The sequence below is a fragment of the Crocodylus porosus genome, unplaced genomic scaffold, assembly GCF_001723895.1.
Source record: "Crocodylus porosus isolate Cpor-Errol unplaced genomic scaffold, CroPor_comp1, whole genome shotgun sequence".
NCBI classification, from domain to species: domain Eukaryota; kingdom Metazoa; phylum Chordata; order Crocodylia; family Crocodylidae; genus Crocodylus; species Crocodylus porosus.
In genome coordinates, this window is record NW_017728918.1 from 69,004,069 (window position 1) to 69,024,385 (window position 20,317).

General features: G+C 43.2%; 2 protein-coding genes across 7 annotated transcripts; both read left to right on the top strand.

Moving 5' to 3' along the window:
- Nucleotides 1–1,198: 1,198 nt before the first annotated feature.
- SMIM8 (small integral membrane protein 8) lies at nt 1,199–4,595 on the top strand. 6 transcript variants are annotated; one of them, XM_019537716.1, is made up of 3 exons: nt 1,199–1,243; nt 1,760–1,917; nt 3,325–3,735. In XM_019537716.1, the coding sequence occupies exons 2-3, from the start codon at nt 1,783–1,785 to the stop codon at nt 3,481–3,483; spliced, it is 294 nt and encodes a 97-aa protein (XP_019393261.1). In that variant the 5' UTR covers nt 1,199–1,243; nt 1,760–1,782; the 3' UTR covers nt 3,484–3,735. The 6 variants fall into 6 exon arrangements, with proteins under 6 accessions (XP_019393261.1, XP_019393260.1, XP_019393259.1 ...); XM_019537715.1 differs by having other exon boundaries at nt 1,243–1,291; XM_019537714.1 differs by lacking the exon at nt 1,199–1,243 and adding an exon at nt 1,323–1,405.
- Nucleotides 4,596–8,973: 4,378 nt separating this feature from the next.
- On the top strand, nt 8,974–18,143 carry CUNH6orf163 (chromosome unknown C6orf163 homolog). Its single transcript, XM_019537711.1, has 5 exons — nt 8,974–9,993; nt 12,510–12,604; nt 14,224–14,331; nt 15,741–15,943; nt 17,623–18,143. Exons 1-5 carry the CDS (start codon nt 9,846–9,848, stop codon nt 18,119–18,121), a joined length of 1,053 nt encoding a protein of 350 aa, XP_019393256.1. The 5' UTR covers nt 8,974–9,845; the 3' UTR covers nt 18,122–18,143.
- Nucleotides 18,144–20,317: the final 2,174 nt, after the last annotated feature.

Here is a 20,317-nt window from a genome sequence, read left to right on the forward strand (position 1 = left end):
CTTGAAAGCAAGTCTGCTTGCATTTTAACTGTAGGTAGCAATTGCTACCGTGAATGGGTAATGGCACCCATGGTCAGAGAGTTCCTCCTAATCTCCAGCCCAAATTTTCTCTGCTGCAGCTCAAGTCCTGTCCCCTACAGCCACCGAGAAAAACCTATCACCATCTTCGTTTCTCACCCCCTTCAGGAAGACTCCTACCACATTTTGGTCTGTCCCAACCAGGCAGTTCGTCCAATAAAATATATCACCTGCAAAAACTCTTGCTTATCAAAACCCAGCTCAGTCTTCTCTCTGCCAGACTAACCATCTGACCTTGTTGTAAGTGAGGCAAAGAAGTCTGACAAGTGTGGTCATGATTTAAGTGCCCCCCAGGGTTTTAGAGGGGAGCTGAAGATCAAGAATTCAGGTCCAAACACCTGAAATACGACATTGGCCCCAAATCTGTTCAAGGTGAACATGTTGGGGCTATTTGTCCTGGCTGATGTTTGCATTTCTACAGCCTCTGCAAGGGGTCTGGGAAATGTGTCTGAGCTGCAAACCTGGGGACCACCCAGCACTTGTCTAATACTGCTTGGATGGCTAGAAGGCACAACCTGTCACAGAAACAACCCGCACGGCCCCACCCACACAGGCCTAGCCTGTGGCGTTTCCCTGGCAGTTGGGCACCTGCCTTGGGCAAAATCTGGGTAAACATTTGTCATGGTCCTATTTGCACCTGTGCAGGGTCCACCCCCCCCCGTTCTGAGACCTGATTATGGCCACAGGGGAAGCAGTGCTTAGGAGGGGTCATGCAGAGCGCAGGGTCACCCGGGGGGCCATGAAGGGCCAGGGATGCCCATCACCCAGAGAGCCCCCCAGTGCAGGCGGGTACCCGCGGGCCTCTCCAGCCGCCCTCTCTGGAAGGAGGACATCTTTACCAGCGCTCTTACTGCAACGAGAACAAGATCGTTTATTCACCTTCTGATTAAAAACCAAGGCTCTTCCCTCGCTACAACCGCCGCCGCGTCACAGTAGGACGTTAAGAACGCCGGGCAGGGCCACAATGTTACGCTTCTGCGTCACCACACCCGCCCCAGCGCCACCCCCCTCTGCGCACGTTCCTCCCGCGTGAGACGGGTGCTGATTGGGCGCGGGGCCGCCGGGCGGCTATTGGCTGGGAGCAGAGCAGGAGGAGGCGGGGCTAGGGCGGGCCGATCCCCTGCAGTGTCGGGCCGCTCCCGTCACCCCCCGCGGCAGCAGAAGGGCGGGGCTTGGCTGGCGGCTTTCCCCCAGTAGGGGGCGCGAGGGGCTGGTGCGGCGTGGGGGGAAGGGCGCGTCGTGTGCAACACCCCCCCCCACTCGCGCGCGGACCCTATTGATGGGGGAGGGGTCTGCCCCTGCCCGGGAGGTCTCCCTGTGCACAGAGATGGGGCAGGGGCTTGGCCAGGCCCCGACGCGCTCTTGGTATCATGGGCCCCTGCGGCCCATTATGGGAAAGGAAGATGAGAGTTTTGGAGCAACCAGGGGCTGTTTTGGGGCAGGGCAAGCAGTGAGAGTAGCTGTGGGCGGTGCCCCTCACTACCCCAGGGACAGGCCAGAGCCACTCCCTCAAAACATGGAGAACAGCAGTAGCAGTTGCCTGAGGAAAGCACCTGCTTCAGTGGCAAAAGATTGGGGGGAGGAATGGATGGCCTGGGCAGAGGAGGAGGCGGAGCTGGGGGGACATGGATGGATCCCGGACACTTTTGTTTTGAAGATTTATTTTTAATTTTGTTCCTAGGTCACACTTCAGCGTGTGTCAAGATGCCCTCAGCCTCTGAGCCACCGAGTGCCCCAAACGAAGCTCCCAAGGAAAGGGGCTGTCGGAGCCCAGGACTCCGGGGCGTGCAAACCACCACCCTGTTCCGTGCCGTGAACCCCGAGCTCTTCATTAAACCTGTAAGACACTTACTCAGAGACTGTTTCAAGAGGCGCTTCTGACTTGAGCTTTAATAACTGCTCTGTTTACAAGAGCATGCCATCACTAAAAATACTTTTTCTCTGAGCACTTGACATTGCTTTGTGTAAACATAGCTTTAATTTCCCCCTGTATATTGTTGGACTTTTTGTATCTGATCCCAGTAAGGTCAAAGGAACTCCATAAGGATGTTGGCATCCTGAGAGTCAATATTTTCAGTAACAGGGAGCCTCCCTTCTCTGTTTTTAACAGGGTAAAGAAAAGGGGTTCTGAGGTTTTTAAAGTTTTAAGAAAATGTTTATTTTTAAAATAGGGGGGTTTGGGTTCCTTAAATTTAGGCCCTTTTATTTTTTAAAGGCCTCCATGCTAGCACATGTTCCCACTTCTCTTTACAAAACTTTTAGAACCAGTTAGCACACATATTTAGGCTTTACCTTTCTCTTAGGTGATTATCACCAAACAAAATACAGCTGGCAGACAGCAGTGGGTAGCCAAGCAGCAGGTTTTGCTGATCTGGTACATCCCATTACATGGTGTTGGCACCAGCCTCTGCAATGCTAGCAAGCTTTGGAAGGCTGTGCAGAAAGGAGAGGCTGTTATCTTCTGGTACCAATTATAGATGCCCCCCCCCCCCAACAGGCAGTTAATACATGAAAAGCAGTAGCTTTGAAACAAAAAGAATGGCTGGAAAAATATCCAAGAGATGTTTGCCTATTATTTCTAATACAGCATTATAAAACAATCTCATTAAGGTAATGTGGAAAATTACTTTAAATGTACATTTGTATGGGTTCCTGACATAACTGGAAGATGTCAGTGTATGTTCTTTGTTGTAATATTTGCTTTAGCAGTTAAGTAGATGATATTCTGTTTATGTTTATCTACATAGTCCAGCAACATTAATGAGGTTGCACATTCTCTGGTGCATTCAGTGAAGCATAGGATGCGGCAATAATTTATAAGTGTTTTTGCAAGGGAAAAAAGTAAAAACTTGTTTGAGAGGATCAGACTTCTTGTGCCAATGGTATCCAGATTGAGCATGTTATCAACTGGTCTTGTCACTTAGGAATTCAGCTTTCTGTTGATCCATGACACAGTATATGTGATCCACACTGGGGCCTCATGAAGGGGATGGGAAGGAATTTTTTAGTTTCTTTTAACTAGGTAGCATTTTATAGGAAAATATTTTAATCCCTGGAAAAAGTCGAGTCTGTCGTCTTTTTGAAGGGAATTGCTTAAGTATCAAAAGGGCACGAGTACTAATATCCTTAAAGTTTACTGGTCACTTTGCAGGTCAGGTGTTAAGAATTTGATGTACATGATAAATAAAACAACCCCAGTTTTGACTAAAGTTTGTGTTTTAACTGCCTTTTTTTTTTTTTAAACAGAACAAACCTGTAATGGCATTTGGACTCATAACAATCACACTGTGTGTGGCCTACATTGGTTACTTGCATACAACACAAGAGAATAAAAAGGACCTCTATGAAGCTATTGACAGTGAAGGAACCAGGTCTATGAGAAGGAAAACTTCCAAGTGGGATTAAAGAACTGATAACTAACAGGACAAACATTAATAAACTGACTGGCAGTAAACTTTCCAAATCTATTGATCTGAATCAGTTTTATAAGTCGGTATCCTGAGTGCTTTTTCCCTATTCAGTTCTTAAAATAATGAATAAATGATTCTTTTGAAATTTAATCCACTTTAAGTTGCGTTATGATTATGAAATACCATGTGTATACCTATAAATTATATATAAGTTATGCACAGTATTAAAAGTATTGTTAAGAACCATTGTCTCTGATGCTTAGAATTTGTGTTAGGAAGAAGCATAATTAACATGTGAAAACTGCTCTTTAAATGCCTTTAAATTTCTGTCATAGCAAGATGAGTTGAACCATAATTTCCGTTGAAAATAATGACAGGCTTTTAATTCAAGGCATACTGTTTGTGGGGAAAAGGTAATAGATATGATCTGCAAAAATTGGCATTTTTAGTATTGCAACTACCTAGTTTTAAACAAGCAAAACATTTGACAAATGTATTTTAAAATATTTGGTAAGATACTGACAAAAATATTTCTGTTGACTTCTAGTGAAAAAAGCTGTGAGAACAAATACTTTAGAAAAAATAAGAATCCATTCAAAGCTAGCTTGAAAAACATTTATGTTTACAATTTAATGCAAGTCATTGGAATCAAGATGATCTAAGTAAAGGACATCCTAAAATCACAGGATACTTTATTAATATGAAGATAGATTAAATGTTATACACAGAAACTTAAATACATTTTTAAATAACTTCACCAGCAAAATGATGTTAATATTAAAGATGAACAGTCAAGAGTTCAAAATCAGATGTTAGAATTGAGTTTGTCCAATCATAATCTGGACCCAATTGGTCATAGATAGCTCTGGCTGGGTCTGTGAGTATGTCTTGATCCTTCCTCTTGAATATAGCAATGAATCCATTTGAGTGCTAGGAGTCTGATAAAGAGCATGCTGATGCACTCTTTCTTCTGCCTTCTCTGAGAGCTATATTATGGCCAGAATAATTTCTTGTCTCCTTCCAGACCTCCCTGAGTTGCCTGTCTTTATACCTCCTCCAGGCCTGCAAACTTGTCATGGCAACCACATCTGTTGTTGGTAGAGGTGATCACCTTGCACAGTTTCCATCTGAGTTCTAAACAGCAGAAAGGACCAAGTGAATTCCCTGGTGCTTGCCTAGCCCACAGAGTGGCCCAGCTGGCACAGCCTCACCATGTTGTCCAAGGCAGTGAGGGCTACCTTGCCTCCTGCTTCACTCCTGTTTCATGTAAGGTCTGTGGGAGGGTATTCCTTGCCAGAGTGCATTTGCTGTTCCCCTGCCCTACAAGCCTCCAGCTGCCTTCAATATACCAGCCATGGTGGCTGCATACTATTAAGCTGGTAGCCAAGTGCTATTTATTTCTTCACCCTTATGTTCTTTCTTGTTCTGTTATCTTGTTACCTCATGTCTCCCCACAGAGTTCTCAAGGGTGTTATTCTTAGCTTGGGGGGGCAAAATGTGCCCGGGGGGCTGGATGCGGCCTGCCAAGGTCATTCTATCTGGCCTGCGGGGCCCCTAAAAAATTTAGAAAATGAATATTTATCTGCCCCGACTGCCTGCTATGCGGTCCTTGATGGCTTGCCAAAACTCAGTAAGTGGTCCTCTGCCCGAAATAATTGCCCAACCCTGCCTTAGCTCCTTGGACTTCTTTGGCACTCAGTGGGTGTGTCTACAGAAGACATTTACTGCAGAGTAGACTAGCTCTGCAGTAAACATTGCGTGTCTACATGTGCAGTCCTATTAGGCTCCAGGAAACTAATTAAATACAAGCACTATCCTGCTGTGGTGTTTTTTACTCCACAGCATTGCACATGTAGACATACAATGCAGCTGGATGGAGTACAAGGGTGCTTCAGTGCAGGGGCTGCTTGCCAACTAGCCTCACTGAAGCACACTTGTACCCCATGAAGCCCCTTCACAGCATGTTCAGCCATGTCAGAGCAGCCCCAGGCTAACAGGCTGACCCCCTAGATCCTCTGCCAGCTGGGGCTTCTCCAACCTGGCTGAGTGTGCTACAGTACCAGGTATACATATAAATGCAGCACCCGTGAGCAATGAACTCTGGTACAGTATGCACCAGAATTTATTGCTGCATATTAACAGCATGTGTAGACATACCCAATGCCCACTATTCTCCATTTGGCATCGACTGCTGGGCATTATTTTGAATCTGACTTCTACCCGTGCTTTTTTGTTGTTTGTCTCATGAGTTCGGTTGGGCCTTGACTTTGTGGGTCCCCCTCTGTGATCTTTACCTCTGGGTGAACCTTGGCCTATGCTCTCCTTTTTAGCCTTGTCTGTGTTGGTTTCCCAGATCCTCCTTGGGCTTCTTGCATCAGTATACTATTGCTTCACTACCTAGCAACTTGATTTATCTCTTCGCTTGTCAGTCTCAGTTTTCTCCTCTTACTCTGCCTCCTCATCAGATCCATTTCCCCTTTCACATCAGGTACTTTCTCTCTTCAACCTACCTCCTTCCTTAGCACCTTATTTTATCTCAGTCTCTTCTTCTGATTACCCAGTGGTTTCTAGTTCCCAGTCCTGTGTCCCTCTTTGGCCTTTGGCCCCAGTCTCCTTGTGAAGCCAGTCATAGTCCCGAATCCCAGCACCCCCTCCCCTTTTCCCCCATCTCCTTCACTTCCTCAATCCCAGGATCCTTGTTCTGTAATATTGTCCCTCAATCTTTACTGGTCTGGCTTCTTTTCTGTCTGTACTCAAATGAAGCAGCTTCCTTCTCCATGCTCTATAGCAGGGGCGGGCAATTATTTTGGGCGGAGGGCCACTTACTGAGTTTTGGCAAGCCATCAAGGGCTGCATGACAGGCAGCCCAGGGCAGATTAATATTAATTTTCTAATTTTTTTAGGGGCCCTGCAGGCCAGATATAATGGTGGCAGCCCGCATCCGGCCCATGGGCTGCATTTTGTCTACCCCTGCTCTATAGCCCCAGCAGGAGGGTCCATGAGAAGACTCCCAGATCTGTCTGGCCTGGGGCTAATCAGATCCACCCCACATCAACCAAGTGCAACAATTACAGGGGAAGTCCTGTTTCACTCCAGCCTGGAGTGTGCCCAACATGAACAGAATCTTTGGGAATTTGCTTGCTAATAACTATTAAATATCTACTGAGCATGTGCAAACTTATTTTCCAAAACATGGCAACTTGGCCAAATGTGGGTAAACTTTTAACAGGGATGGCAAAAGGCACATCTCCAATGGAGTCTGCATGCCTCAGCCAAAATCAAAGTGTCTGCTGCAAAGCACAGAGGCACTAAAGCATTCAATAAAGGTCACCAGGATTTGTCAAACAGGGAAGAACCATGTTTTTCCTAGCTTCATCTTCAGGAACAGATGAACAATTTTGGCTGAATATTTTTCAACTTGAAGTAGGCAGTCCGTTTGAATTTAAACCCAGATAATTGACGTATTATAAAATGTACTGCTGAGGGGAAAAAAATCCTATAAGAGATGCTCTAGTCCTAGGGAGCAAAAACATCTCAAACAGGCTTGCAGTTGAGCGACCAAACTTTCTAACCTTTCTGACCACAAACCAAAATCTTGCCACAGCACAGAGGTGCTTTTTGACACACAACCCTCTGAGCCAGTGATTTGTGCAGAACATGATTTAGCACCAAGAGCTAAATAAATAAATAATAGAAAATAATAAATGAAAATGGAGAGAGAGGATGTTTTTATTTAACTAACTGCAAGTCCAAGTATGATTGTGTTAGGGGGGAGCTTGTCTGAGAAGGTTACTTGGTGGTGGTGTCCATTGACTGAAATTAGAACTAATTAGCTAAGCAAAACCAAACACTGTAGATTGAAGGAATGTTCAGCCTTGCTTTTATTTTTTCAGATAAGGTTCATCCTTCTTTACTCTTAGCAATTACTTTAAGAAGAAATCCCTTAATAATACACAGATAATATACAGAAAATGGAGGAAACAGGACAAATACAAAACAGATAAGCTGTATCCAGATGGGTGTAGATGTTTGGTTCCCTGGGGACAAGTAGCAGCAGAGCACTTTGTGCCATAGCTACTTGACCCTGGGGAATGCCCCTGCCACACGTGCTTTGGCATGCGGCAAATTATCCTGGGAGCAGTAGGGGAGGCTGGGGCCAGCATTGTGCTGGCCCCACAGCAGCTGTATCTGGGGCGTCCCAGGGCTGCAGCTGTGGTGATCCTACTGCATGGAACCCGGCTGACAGCCAGAGTGCAGCTCCAGGCAACCCAGCTCCACTTTTCAGCCACATGCGCTGCCTGTGCATGCACTGCTTTGTGGGCTTTTTCTGCATTTTTTTTTACCCTTGGGTAGCCAGGTTTTTTAAAAAATCCATTGAAAAAAAATGGAGCAGCACATGCATGGGCAGCGCCCCACTGCAGTACAGAGAACAGCTGACAGCGTGGCATGTGGCACTGCAGATGTGTTTGCAGTACCACATACTGCTCGGCCGCGCTCATCTGGATGCAACCACAGGCCGCGCACACACATTCAGGCAAGTGTGCTTGCAGCAGCTCAAATAGCAACAGCACAAATTTGTGCTGGAGCTTTGTGCCTCAGTACACATGCCTGAACGTGCACTTTGGGGCAAATTGTGCCACTTGGGGCAAACTGACCCTGCCGCGCTTCTCCCAGATCTTCAGCCAGGGGCACCAGAGGCTGGGAAACTTGTGCTGGCTCCAGCAGTAAAGAAAGCTGCCCTAGGGAGCAGCTCTGGTGAGCTTCTGAGACTGGGCCAATTGGTATCTGCGGATGCTAGCCCCTTGCATCAGCTGGACTGCTGCAGCAGCCCTGACCTAGAGTGGCCCCTGCACCCCCTACCCACTGCAGCAGTCTGGCAGTGGGGCCTGATGCCTGGCTGTGACCTGCTGCCACCTAAGATACCATTCGCCCCCTTGAATCTGTAGCCCCATGGCTGTATGCCTGCCAGACCCAGATCCAGATGACATAGCTGTCTGGGCTGTGATATGGGCACTGTAGCATACAGTGAAAGCAAGAGCTGGCCTGGTTCTGCCTGAAGGCACATGCCAGTAGGCTAGGCCAGGTCAGCTCCATGTGGCACAGGTGGCACTGGGTCTCTGCCAGTAGTGGGCCATGAGCACCCTGATGGCCCGCTGCTGCTGTGGTGGGGGCTGTGTGCCATGCCAGCAGGCAGGCAGGTAGGGGACCCACACCTCCTGAGCAGCCCCCCACACCCAGAGTCCCCCCCACCCACACAGTCCATGCCACTCCCACAGTTCCCCACATCCCTGCTCATCTGGGACAGAGCCTAGGTCTATCCACTGCTGTATGTGCCTTGCGCCGCTTTTTCCCAGTGTGGGATTTAGGATTTCATTGATACTAGGATTTCCTGGTATCACAATGAGTCCGTGCAGAACATTTTTTCATTCCTAGTGTGCCTATTGTGGCATCTCAAACTGCTTTGAAGCACAGCAACAGGCACATGCTCACTCATCTGGATGTGGCCATATAGTGGATTGATGGGCAATATAAGAATAGTGTTGTCAGTCATCAAACGTTAAATATCTGATTCCTATAAAAACAGCATGCACACTGAGATTAATACAGGCTAATTCTAGAATGACAAAATAGGTACACTCACCACTCCCCAGCACAGCTGCTTGTACATGTATTGGGGGCAAGAAAATAGCATCAGTGCATTTTAGTTTCCTCATTTTTCTGTAGCTTTCCTTCTCAGTGATAGTAAGAGAAGTTAACAGGAAAGCCTGGCAGGAACTATAAATCAAAATGATTTTTTACGTGGAGACTTTTTTCAGATGGCAGGCCTCCCATTCTTATTAGCAGTGGTGACATTTCTGTTCACCAAAACCACTGCAAGCCAAACCTATAAACAAAAGCCGCTACTACATACTTTAAAAACCCCTTTAAGCTTGGTGTCAATTGAAAGTATTGACATTCTTTAAATAATGAATGAAAAGTCTGCTGAGATGCTGGTCTAACACCAGACACGAACCAAAGTGCTTTTGTGAGCAAAGCTTGTCCTGCCTAGTAACAGTTGCTAGGTAGGAGATTGTTTTAAGACAGCAAAAGGTCAGATAATGAAGCTTTTCTCATCATCTGTCTGCATCACGGGATTGAGCTCCTCAGCATTTGTGTTCCTAACCTGCAAGCGAATCTTTTAGATACCCTAAAAAATAATGGTGGATGATTCTATGTTTTTACTGACCAGCACATTTTCTGTGGAAGAAGTAAACCTTCTTTTACTGGCAGCAATGAGGCCTGATTTTATTCCAACTAGAATATAATTCTGACATTTAAGTAACTTCCTTAATTAGATAAAACTACTTGAATACAGACATGATTAGGAATCCAGATTTAAACTCTTTTGTTTGCTGTGCCATTTGTTCAAAAATTATACCACCACCTCCTTCTCCTGCCACCTTTGAACGGATTCGGGAATATAAGCCTTACAAAACACGGTTTTATACGCACCGGGATATATTGGGTAAGTTTGTTTCCAAATTGTTCATTTGTAATTCTAGAATCAGGAATATGCAAATTGTAGCTCTCTACACCTACTCTCAACATTCACAAGACATTTACAGCTTAAGTCTGATGGCCTTTCTTGGTTGCTCAGAGGAAAATATACTTACTTATGAATACATATACAGGCAGTCCTCGGACTTATGACACAAATGGTTCCTGGAAACTGCATCTTAAGTCATAACATTGTAACTCAGAACCAATTTTCTTATAAAAAAAAATGTTATTATGGGGGATTGGTTCCTGAGCGAAGGCCCCATAGCCTATTTTCACTAGAAATACCCCAGAATTTTGTGCTTGATCAATTATAGATGAGTAATATTGCTACAGTAATGTATTTATATTGTAAATATCAATCATCTTGATTTGGAAGGACTTCTTTGAGGTGACTTTGCTGGACTCTTCGAAAGGCTCTTGGTTGGACTTTTTGAAGCGTTCTTGGCCGGAGTCTTCTCAGGAGCCTTGGCTGCAGGTTTTTCTGGAGTCTTGTCTGCTTTCTTAAAGAAAGTGTCCAAGGAAGTTTGAACAGATGTTCGCTGGTGTGGCTTGGTAGCAGATCAAGCGTTGTAAAGTCGAAACTGATGTCAGAAAGTTGAAACGGTGTCAATTTATAAACATTGTAACCGTGAAACGTTGTAACTTGAAGCATTGTAAGTCGAGGACTGCCTGTAAATACGCTATAACAAATAACTATTTTTTTCAAGTAAACAGCAGTAACTGAAGGTGTTTAAGATCTGCCCACTGTAAAGAACAAGAGAAAGCTACCTATATACATGTTTGAAAATTGTTGGTAAGGCTCAAGTGGATGGAGAAGAATCATATTTGGATCATACTGTCCTTTCACCTTGCAGTGGGATCCACCCAGGATCCTTTATACCTACACAAATCCTAGTGGAGCCTGCTTCTAAGTCTTTGTTCTGTATCTGGGCCTTAGCTTAATACCTTGATAGCTTGAGAGAAAAATAATAATGGTGTTAGAGACTACCTCATGATGACTATGGACACCGTGGTCACAACAATGTTGAGTATAATTGTTTTCAATTAATATTTAAACAAAGTTACAAGCTTTGCTATGGAAAGTTCATAAGCAAGATTCTGCCAGAATAACTCAAGATAGTATTGTACTCTCACATAAGACTCTCTCTAAGTTTCTAATTAAATTATCTATAATACTTCAATAATCATTTAAAAATTGGAAGAAAATATATGTTAATTTGTTAGTATTAATAGCAACAGTTAGAAATATACCAACAAATTAAGCTGGTATATGCCTTATTGTCGTAAATATTCTGAACAGTGATTTTACATATTATAGGAGTTATGCTTTCTATATTCAATCATGACTTACAAAAAGTAATTGCATAAAGCTTGGTGTACTTATATTTTAAACTAATACGAAGACTTATTTCAAGTATCAAGTATGTGTTCTCTACAGGAGCTGTGGGTGATGCAGACATTAAGACATTTTAAGGACTGTCTTAAAATACTCTATTTTGAAGTATTTTCCTCTCCTTTTCTTTTTAAATTAATTTATTACTCAATGTATTCACTCTTTTAATTTTCTTTATTTTCCTGATGTAAATTAATTCTCTCTCAGAAAAAAAATTTAGGAATATATCCATAAAAGCTTTGAGACCACATTTATTCAACTGAGGTGGGGAAAATGTCTAAATTTGTAACCTCCTGATACTGTCACAGTGTGTGCCTAAGGTATCTCACCATGGCTCCAGAGGTGTGAGCTCAAGCTCTGCTCTGGATTTGTACCTGGTTGCCCCAGTCAATGCAATGGTAAATGAATATCTGCTTGTTTGGGCTGGGAAATGAAAGTAGCTTCATGTGATAATTCCTTTTCCTCTATTTTTATTAAGATCTAATGATCTTTCAGTTGTTGAACCACTTGCCTAGGAAGTGAAAGACCTGGATTCAGAGCTACTTTCGGTTTAAGAGGTTTCATATGCTGTCACCTCCAGGAGAGTCTCCTAACCACTGCACTTTTTACCTGCCCAGAACATGAGTGGTGATGTTCTGGAGCTGTAGATATATTTATCCTGTTCAATGTAAAATGCATAAGCAGTCATGGGAACAAGAACCAGATCTCAGATTCTTTCTCAGATTCCTCCCCTCTGGATGAGTGCCATAGCCAGTGGGCTATAGACTCATGCTCCTCTCTCTAGCCCAATTAATCTGGGATTATTTTCTGAACAGCTGCACAGCTTCAGTTCTGCTTAAGCATTGCTGTAGGCATTGAAGTCCTTTACTGCATCAAGACTTAAGCCCTTGAGTTTAAAGCACTGCATACACCATGGCACTTATAGCACTATGTATAATTACATGTATGTGATAATAAGTGAAGTGAGGATTCACGTTTGTGTACCATTTCTATTTGAACAGTGAATAAAGCAAACGGTCAGAAACAGTTTACAATTTTCTTTACACATGTAGCATGTTGTTCATGATCCATTTATTTCATAAACATAGAAATTGGAGCAGAGCTTCAGCAACAACAACATGAAAAAAAGGAGTTAGAAATACAAGAACGGCTTGAAAAACTGAAGAAGGACCTCCAGCTTGTGGTAAATAAAGTTATACCACTGTCAGTCCAGGTTGATGAGTCCTTTCAAGTCTTTTGAATGTTTATCATAATGTGGTTATTATGGATTAAGTCCTTTGAGCTCAAATCACATAGTCTTGATTGAATCATTTATTTTTTGGAGTTTGTGTGTTTTGACCAACTACAAATGCCTATTTATATAATTGGCAATAATGGATGTTTATACACATGATCTAGGAGTGGGGGAGGGAGATGCACTTTAATTAGAGCAGCTCTGAGAGTCGCTCTAATTAAAGTGCCTGAAGCATCTTGTGCATCAGCAACCCTACACTTAGAGATGTGGTATGGTCACTTTAACTAAAGCTCGTTCAATGAGTCTTTTAGACGCTGGAGTCTTTTGGAAAGCAGTAATTAGCACGCTCCAGGAGACTCAATTAATTGAGCCTGCTCCAACGCAGTGTGCTCCAACGCAGTGTAATTACAACATGTTGGAGCAGCCTTGCTGCTCGTGAATAGGCACTCAATAAGTCCAGAACGGGTGTCAAACTCATCTGGCTCCACAGGCCAGAGGAAGGTCCCTGACAGTCCTCTGGCCTGACAGTGCGGGTCAGATGGGGCCAACCCCACCATGTTGCATGCCACATCTATGGCACCAGGTTGAGCCTGAATGATACATACAGTATGTGCCAGCCTCACTCCAGGGCTTGCCCTACATGTGGTGTGGACTGGACCCGGTGCTGCACACAGCATAGGGGCTGAGCCAGAGCATGGGCTGCAATGTAGTGCCGTACCAGACTGGCCCTGTGCTGGCTCCAGTGCCAGTCCAAATGGGGTCCCAGGTCACCCATGCACAGTGGAGCCCACATGCAGGGCTGTGGCAAGTTGCTGTATGCAGCCAATGCCCCGGATGGATCCCTTGTGCTGCATGCAGTGCTGGGTCAGCCCATGTGCCACATGCAGAGCATGGGCTGGGACTGGCATCTGCCTCATATAGCTTGGAGGGTCAGTCCAGAAACCTGCAGGCCAGATTGTATGGCTCCACTTAGTGGATCTGACCCATGTACCATATGTTTGACATTCCTAGTCTAAAATTGTTGCTGCACAAATAGCAAGTCCTGCCCCAAACAGTCAAAGCAAAACTCCCACTAATTTCACTGCAGCTAAGAGTAAGCTGTGCATTCATAAACTGCTTGCGGTGCATGCTCAGCAAGGCACATTTCTAAAAATATTCCAACACCTGTATGTTAACATTATGAAGAGTAAGTTTATATTTGCTTAAATATTTGTATCTGAAATGCACCGTGGCCACAGTATCAGCATTTGCCAGCTTTTGTCCAGGCTGTACTATGTGAGATACTGGGAGTGCCCTATAACTTAAAATACATCATGGATGTATTATCTTAACTCCACTATATGGGTAGTCGTGTTAACAAATAACATTTTGACAGTGATCACTGTATGTCTGTTTTTGAAAGAACAATGACTAATTTTGTCCAATGGGACAAACTCATGAGGCATTTCATCTCTTTATTTCGAATTATTGCACTCTATTTTTTAAATGGAAAACAATAGAGTTATTGATGATATAACATCTGGTCCTTTTCCTTTAGCTAACTGTTTGAATTATGACCTTTCTTAAAGGCTGAGATACAAAAAGAAGATGCATTGGAAAAAGCCCTTGAGGGAGCAGCAGATGAACACAATGAATTTGTAGAATACCTTAAAAAAAGGCACGAACAGCAATTAAAGGTTGGGAGTCATTACTTTTGTTTTTAATATACCAAATATTTTACTGTAGAAATGTACAAGTGTATAACTGATTTATTTTATTAACTATATATATACAGGGTACCTAGTATATGGGCAAATGGTCAAATTAAAGCGAGTTACTAGCCAGGACACAGAGGAGGATTTACTATGGTTTAACTTTCATTTACCATAGGGTAAACATGACTGGGCAGTTAGTGCACATCAGTTTTTACAGAGTAAGTCCCCAGCATCCTGTTAACATACTTTAACCATCTGCCCATGCCCTTACTGCATGTTAAAAAAAAAGTATTTATGTTTCTGTATGCCCTTCTCAGTTCAGCTGGGATCTGACATCTGCTGTTGGGTGAGAGAATTTGCCTTGGACTATTGGGTTTAGACGTACTAAATTTTTTGGTTCTGCCTGAACACATACTTGGGCTTTTTTGGTGGGGAGGAGGAACGGGTGGGATTTTTGGGTAGTTTTGTACTTTTCTTTTTATCGTATGAAACCTGGTTGCTTTCTAACAGATGTGCAGTAGGGCACCAGTTTAGAAAATGACTTTAAAGCATATGATTAAATCATTTTTGCAGTCAGCGCAACAGTTAAACATGGGCTCAGTTTTAAGTACAGTTTTACATTCTTTGTCATGGAAGCTCAGGTGTTTAACTTGTTTGTTGAGCTGGGGCCTAAGTGAGTTAAAAGAGGAAACATCTGAAAGTATGTTACTCTACAAACATTTATAAATTGAACAGGAAAACTGCAATATTTTATTGTATAGAAACTCGATTTCATTTATGCGTGTCGCTATTGACCTAAGTTCCAACGACAAAAATTTATATAAAGGGAAACAACTACAAACAGTGATTAAGTTTCTACAACATCCTGTTCTATATTCTATAAGTATATTCTGTGTATTCTATTTGTTTTATATATTGATACTATTAGTCCTTAAACTATTGTCAGCATTGTAGTACCTGCACACCTCCAGCTAACGCATTAAGCAGCATTACTCTCACACGCACACTGCTATATACCTATATACAGAAGGTCAAAGAAATCATCCTGGTATTTGGAATAGAAAGTGGTGAGATTTACAATATCCCTCAGTTCCTCTGGGAATTTATTCTGTAGTCCTGAGCTGTGCTCCAAGATGTCTCTTGCTTTTGCAAAATCTCAGAATTCCTAATATTTGACAATTCATTTATTTGCCATCAGTTTATTAAGTATTTTTGATAGACCTTAGTGTACAAGACAAGAAGATGAACTGTTTTATACAATGAGTTATGGCTGTTTTCTTTCAGTGATATATTGAAATGCTGTTTTCCCTCTGAGTTTTATAGGTGTGGGTGGGGGCTTAATGAGAGATTAAAAAATACTTTGTTGCCCACTATTTAAAACTACTTTTAAGGAAACAGAGTTGCAAACAAGAAAAGTTATGAAGCAGTATCTGGAAGATGAACTGAAGAGGGAATCTGAAGCTGCAGAACAGCGCATGGCTCACAAACTTCAACGCGTCCAGATGGAATGTGCTCTGGAAAAGATGCAAGCTGTAGCTGAAGCCAGAAGACAGGAAAGGGAGGCTGCACTGAAAGAAATGGCCAAACAGCAAAAGTATTCTTGACATTTTCTATAGTTCAACAGTTTGTTCATTTTTATAAAGATAAACAAAAATGTATGCCTCAAGTTACTAAAACACTCTGTGTAGGGTTTTCTATGGTGTCCATTGTCAAAATAACTAAACACTAATATTCTAATAGTACATTCTATCTCTAGAATGGACACAAAGCATACAGATGGATATATAACTAAGGACAATGATGTGAAGACATACGTGTTTCTCAGGCACCAAGGACAGAATGATATTTCACCTAGTGGACAATCAGGCCGCATCCAGACGAACGTGGCCATTTGTTTCCCCAGGGACAAGTAGCATCAGCATACCTTGAATCACTGCTATTTGTCCAAGGGGAATGCCTATGCCATGCACACTCTGGAGCATGGCAGGTTACACCAGGTGGGATAGGGGAGGCTGGGGCAGGCAACTGTGCTGACCCCAGCAGCCTTACCTGGGGTACTGGGAGCCTCAGGGAACTGCAGCTGCAGCACTCCTGCAGCTGGGAGCCTGACCAGCAGCCGGAGTGTGGCTCTGGCTGGACAGGCTCTGGTTTTGGGCTGCACACACTGCTGCCACATGTACCACCCCCCTTTTTCTGGTGTGGATTTTTTGACCCTGGGAGATCACTATTTTTTGGAGTCAACCTGCCACCCCCCTGCCCACACTGCAAGGTTTCAGTGCGAGGCATGCCTGTAAGTGCAGTTGTGTGGTGCCACAGACGGGTCTGCTGCGCTACATACTGCACATCCATGCTTGTCTGGATGCAGCCCCAAAGTTCAGCTTGCAATCAATTCTGAGTTACCTGACTAAAGTGTAGAAGAAATTCTGTTACCCACTCTGGGACTATAAATGGCCATGCAGAATTTTAGTCTTACTATTGTCTTGCTGATTTCATGTAAATTCACTTAATTTAGAAGTACAACAGTATTTTGCTTCTAATTGCCAGTACCACAAACTTATCGTAGGGTCTGAAAGTTAAGGGTTTTTTTCGTGGTACACAGATCACCACTAGAAATTAATTTTACAAGCCAGCTCAGCTCTCAGTTACATTTGTGCAAAACCCATTTTTTTCATTTGAATGAAATGGAATTTGACAGGTGAAAGTGAGGGCAAATTCTGCCTTTACTTAATTAAGCTAATATTGACTCATCGTGTTCCTTCTCCAGTGAGATGAGAATAGTAAAATTTACTTTTGTCACCAAAACCAACAGAAATAACTCTGACAGTTCAGAGCACAGATCTGTTATGACAGAATGTTCCCTTCTCAACAGGTTTTCCAAATAGAGCCATATTTTGTTATGCTATATTATTTAAAATTTTCATTTTCACTATGAAAACAAGGCCCCATCCCGTAGAACTTTCTTACGCAGATAGCACCCCCACACCAATGTAGCTACCCTCTTCTGATTCTCCTGAGCAAAATGCCTATGCAGCCTACTGAATATTAAAAGTTCTCCATAAAGTAGAACAGGTGATAGACACAAAAATGTTGTCTGCCGTACAAAGGAGAATATTTCCCCCTTACAGCCTTTTTGATTCTGCTTATTCCTATCATTCTTCTACTTTGTGTTATAATTTTACTTGTATTTGTAGTTGCATAAGACACGTTAGCATTGCACAGTGCTACAGTACTTATTTTTTTTTAACAATCTTTAATAATATATCTTGTTTATAGAAAGCACATGGAGCAGCTCCATGAAGCTAAGATATTGGCTAAAGAAGTGTATCAGAAGAAGTTTGATCAATTAACAAAAGAAAAACAGTATGAAATGAATATTGCTTTGGACATATCACAAAAGGAGAATCAGGAGAACACTGAAAAGCAGCTCAGAGAAGCAAAAGCAGAACATCAGGTTAAACTAGAAGAAACACTGCTCGAACAGAAAGAAGCAGAAGCTCAAATACAGACTCTGAACCAACAACTAGAAAACATGACAGTTTGGAAAAACAGCCTGGAAGCTGAAATAGCAGACACAAGACAAGCTTTTCAGAAATATATTGATGTTACGTTTCCTCAGCTGTCTCCAGGACAAGCAGATTTTATCCTGCCGTTCCGAAAGACAACTGATTACACTGATCAAGAAAAGGGAGCTAAGCCTTGTGATGAAGAATCTATGGCCTGTCCTAAGATGGGTGTAAGATTTACTGTAACGACAGGCCAGTATCACAAGTAGGGAATGATGAAGAATAAAGCCATTTCTGTGCACTGCATGATAACTGTGTGGTTGTATGAAAAGCCAAAAAGAAAAGTAAGCATTACTATTATTGAATGACTAATGGATGAGCCAAACTCAGGAATGATTCATGAATAGTCATTCCCACAAATAATATAGCTAAGATTGCACCTTAACTTATAATCACTTATTTTCACTTATGTATACATTCACAAAAATTGTTCTTTTTAAGCTGCAATGTCATACTGTTCATTTCATACTTTTAAGTGGTAAGAAAATCTATTCAGCTACTTTTTGTGATCAAGAAAAGTTTAATTATACTCAGATGAGTGCAGACACACTTTAAGAAGTGCAAGAGAATAAAAACAAGTGCATCTTGGGCATGGATTGCTGAAGGGACAAGTGCTTGCATTTCTCAGTCATGTGCTCTTCTGCCTGAAAATGTGCAGAATTCTCCTGAAGTGGAGCTCCACTCACCTGTTGCTTGCTGGCATTTCTGGGTTTGGGTCCAGAGCTGTTGTGTTTTGCTGTACTCTCTCTAGAGTCTGAGGGTGTCCAACTGAAAGCTGGTACTTCTCAAAGCAGCTTTATCATCCTCAGATGCTTCCACTACAAAGCCAGGTGGCAGTCAGTCAAAGACAGACAGCTTCAGGCCACCAAAAGGTATGGGCTGGAGAAGTGGTGGTAAGGTCAGTTAAGTGCTTCATAGATCACCTACACACATCTATAGATCTTGGGAAACCTCTAGATTTGATAGCCCACACACAACTGGTGGCCCACAGGCCACATGTGACCTCCAAGGAGTTAAGCTGCAACCCCTGGGTTCATGCTTGGCCACTGCTCCCCGCATGGTTCTGACTCCATCAGCAGCTGAAGTCTCTGGGCTCCCACTCCCTCCTCTGGCTGCCATTTCCTGCTTCCACCCCAGGGAGTGGGGCAGTTTGGTGTGCTGTGCAGTGAGTTGAGGGTGAGTCCGGGGCTGCATAAAGAGGTTGAAAATCAGGGCCACATTGGAGGCCAAGATCAGGCCCCCACAGTGCAGCACTTGTGGGGACACCAAGTGCAGTGGTGAGAAAGTGCCCAATGCAGAGGGTGTGCAAAGAGGATCTATAAAATAACAGAATGGTAGAAAGAAGGACTGGAAGGGACCTATAAGATCATCAAGTCCGGTCCCATGGTCCATGTGGCACACAGCTTCATGGACCACGGCTTGCTCAGTACAGTTTGTGTTGCATATGGCTCTTGGGGTGTGTAGCCCTCAATGGCTTAGAAGTTGTACAGCCCTGACCTAACACTCTGTTCCTTTCTGTTCCTGATTAAAGGAGGCAATTCTCCCAATCAACACTCAGTTTCCTGTCCGTAATATCAAAACACCCCCATATGGCCCTAATTGCATTTGTGTATACATGTAACTCCAAAATGGCTCTCAACTTTAAAACACTGCATTGCACACATCTTATTCTCCATTCGGAATAATCACTTAGCTAAGTCTGACTTTTTTCTGTCTATGGATAGCACTAGCCTCCTGTGTTGCTTCCACTACTAACATATCCATTCACCTGTATCTTGTAACCCATCACAGATTTGCTTCTGCATGTACACAATATAGAAATTCCATTAGGGTTTTTTATCTGCAGTACTCTGGAAAAATTATGCAATTTTTTATCTCAGCTGAAATATTGATCTTTTCATAGTCATCGGTCATGTGGACCTGGGCTTCTTTAGCTTAAAGAAGAGAAGATTGAGAGGGAACTTGATAGCGGCTTGCTGCTATATAAGAGAATTGCATCAGGAGCTTGGTGAACAGCTGTTCACTAAGGTACCCCTGGGGAAGACCAGGACCAGTGGATACAAGCTCCTGGAAGGCCACTTCTGGCTTAATACCAGGAAAAACTCTGTCCCAGTCAGGGTGTCCAGACTGTGGAATAAACTCCCTCCAGAGGTGGTGTAGTCACCTACCCTGGAGGTTTTCAAGAGGAGACTAGACAGTCACCTTGCTAGGGTCACCTAACCCCAATTGTCCTCCTGCCTCGAGCGGCGGGGGCTGGACCCGATGATCTGCAAGGTCCCTTCCAGCCCCTAACAATCTATGAATCTATGTAGATGAAAAAAGATTGGTACTAATTTGCTCTGAACTAAATTACCAAATAGATTATGAAATGTTTTTGTTTGAAAAACTAGTACAGTAAAGGTTGG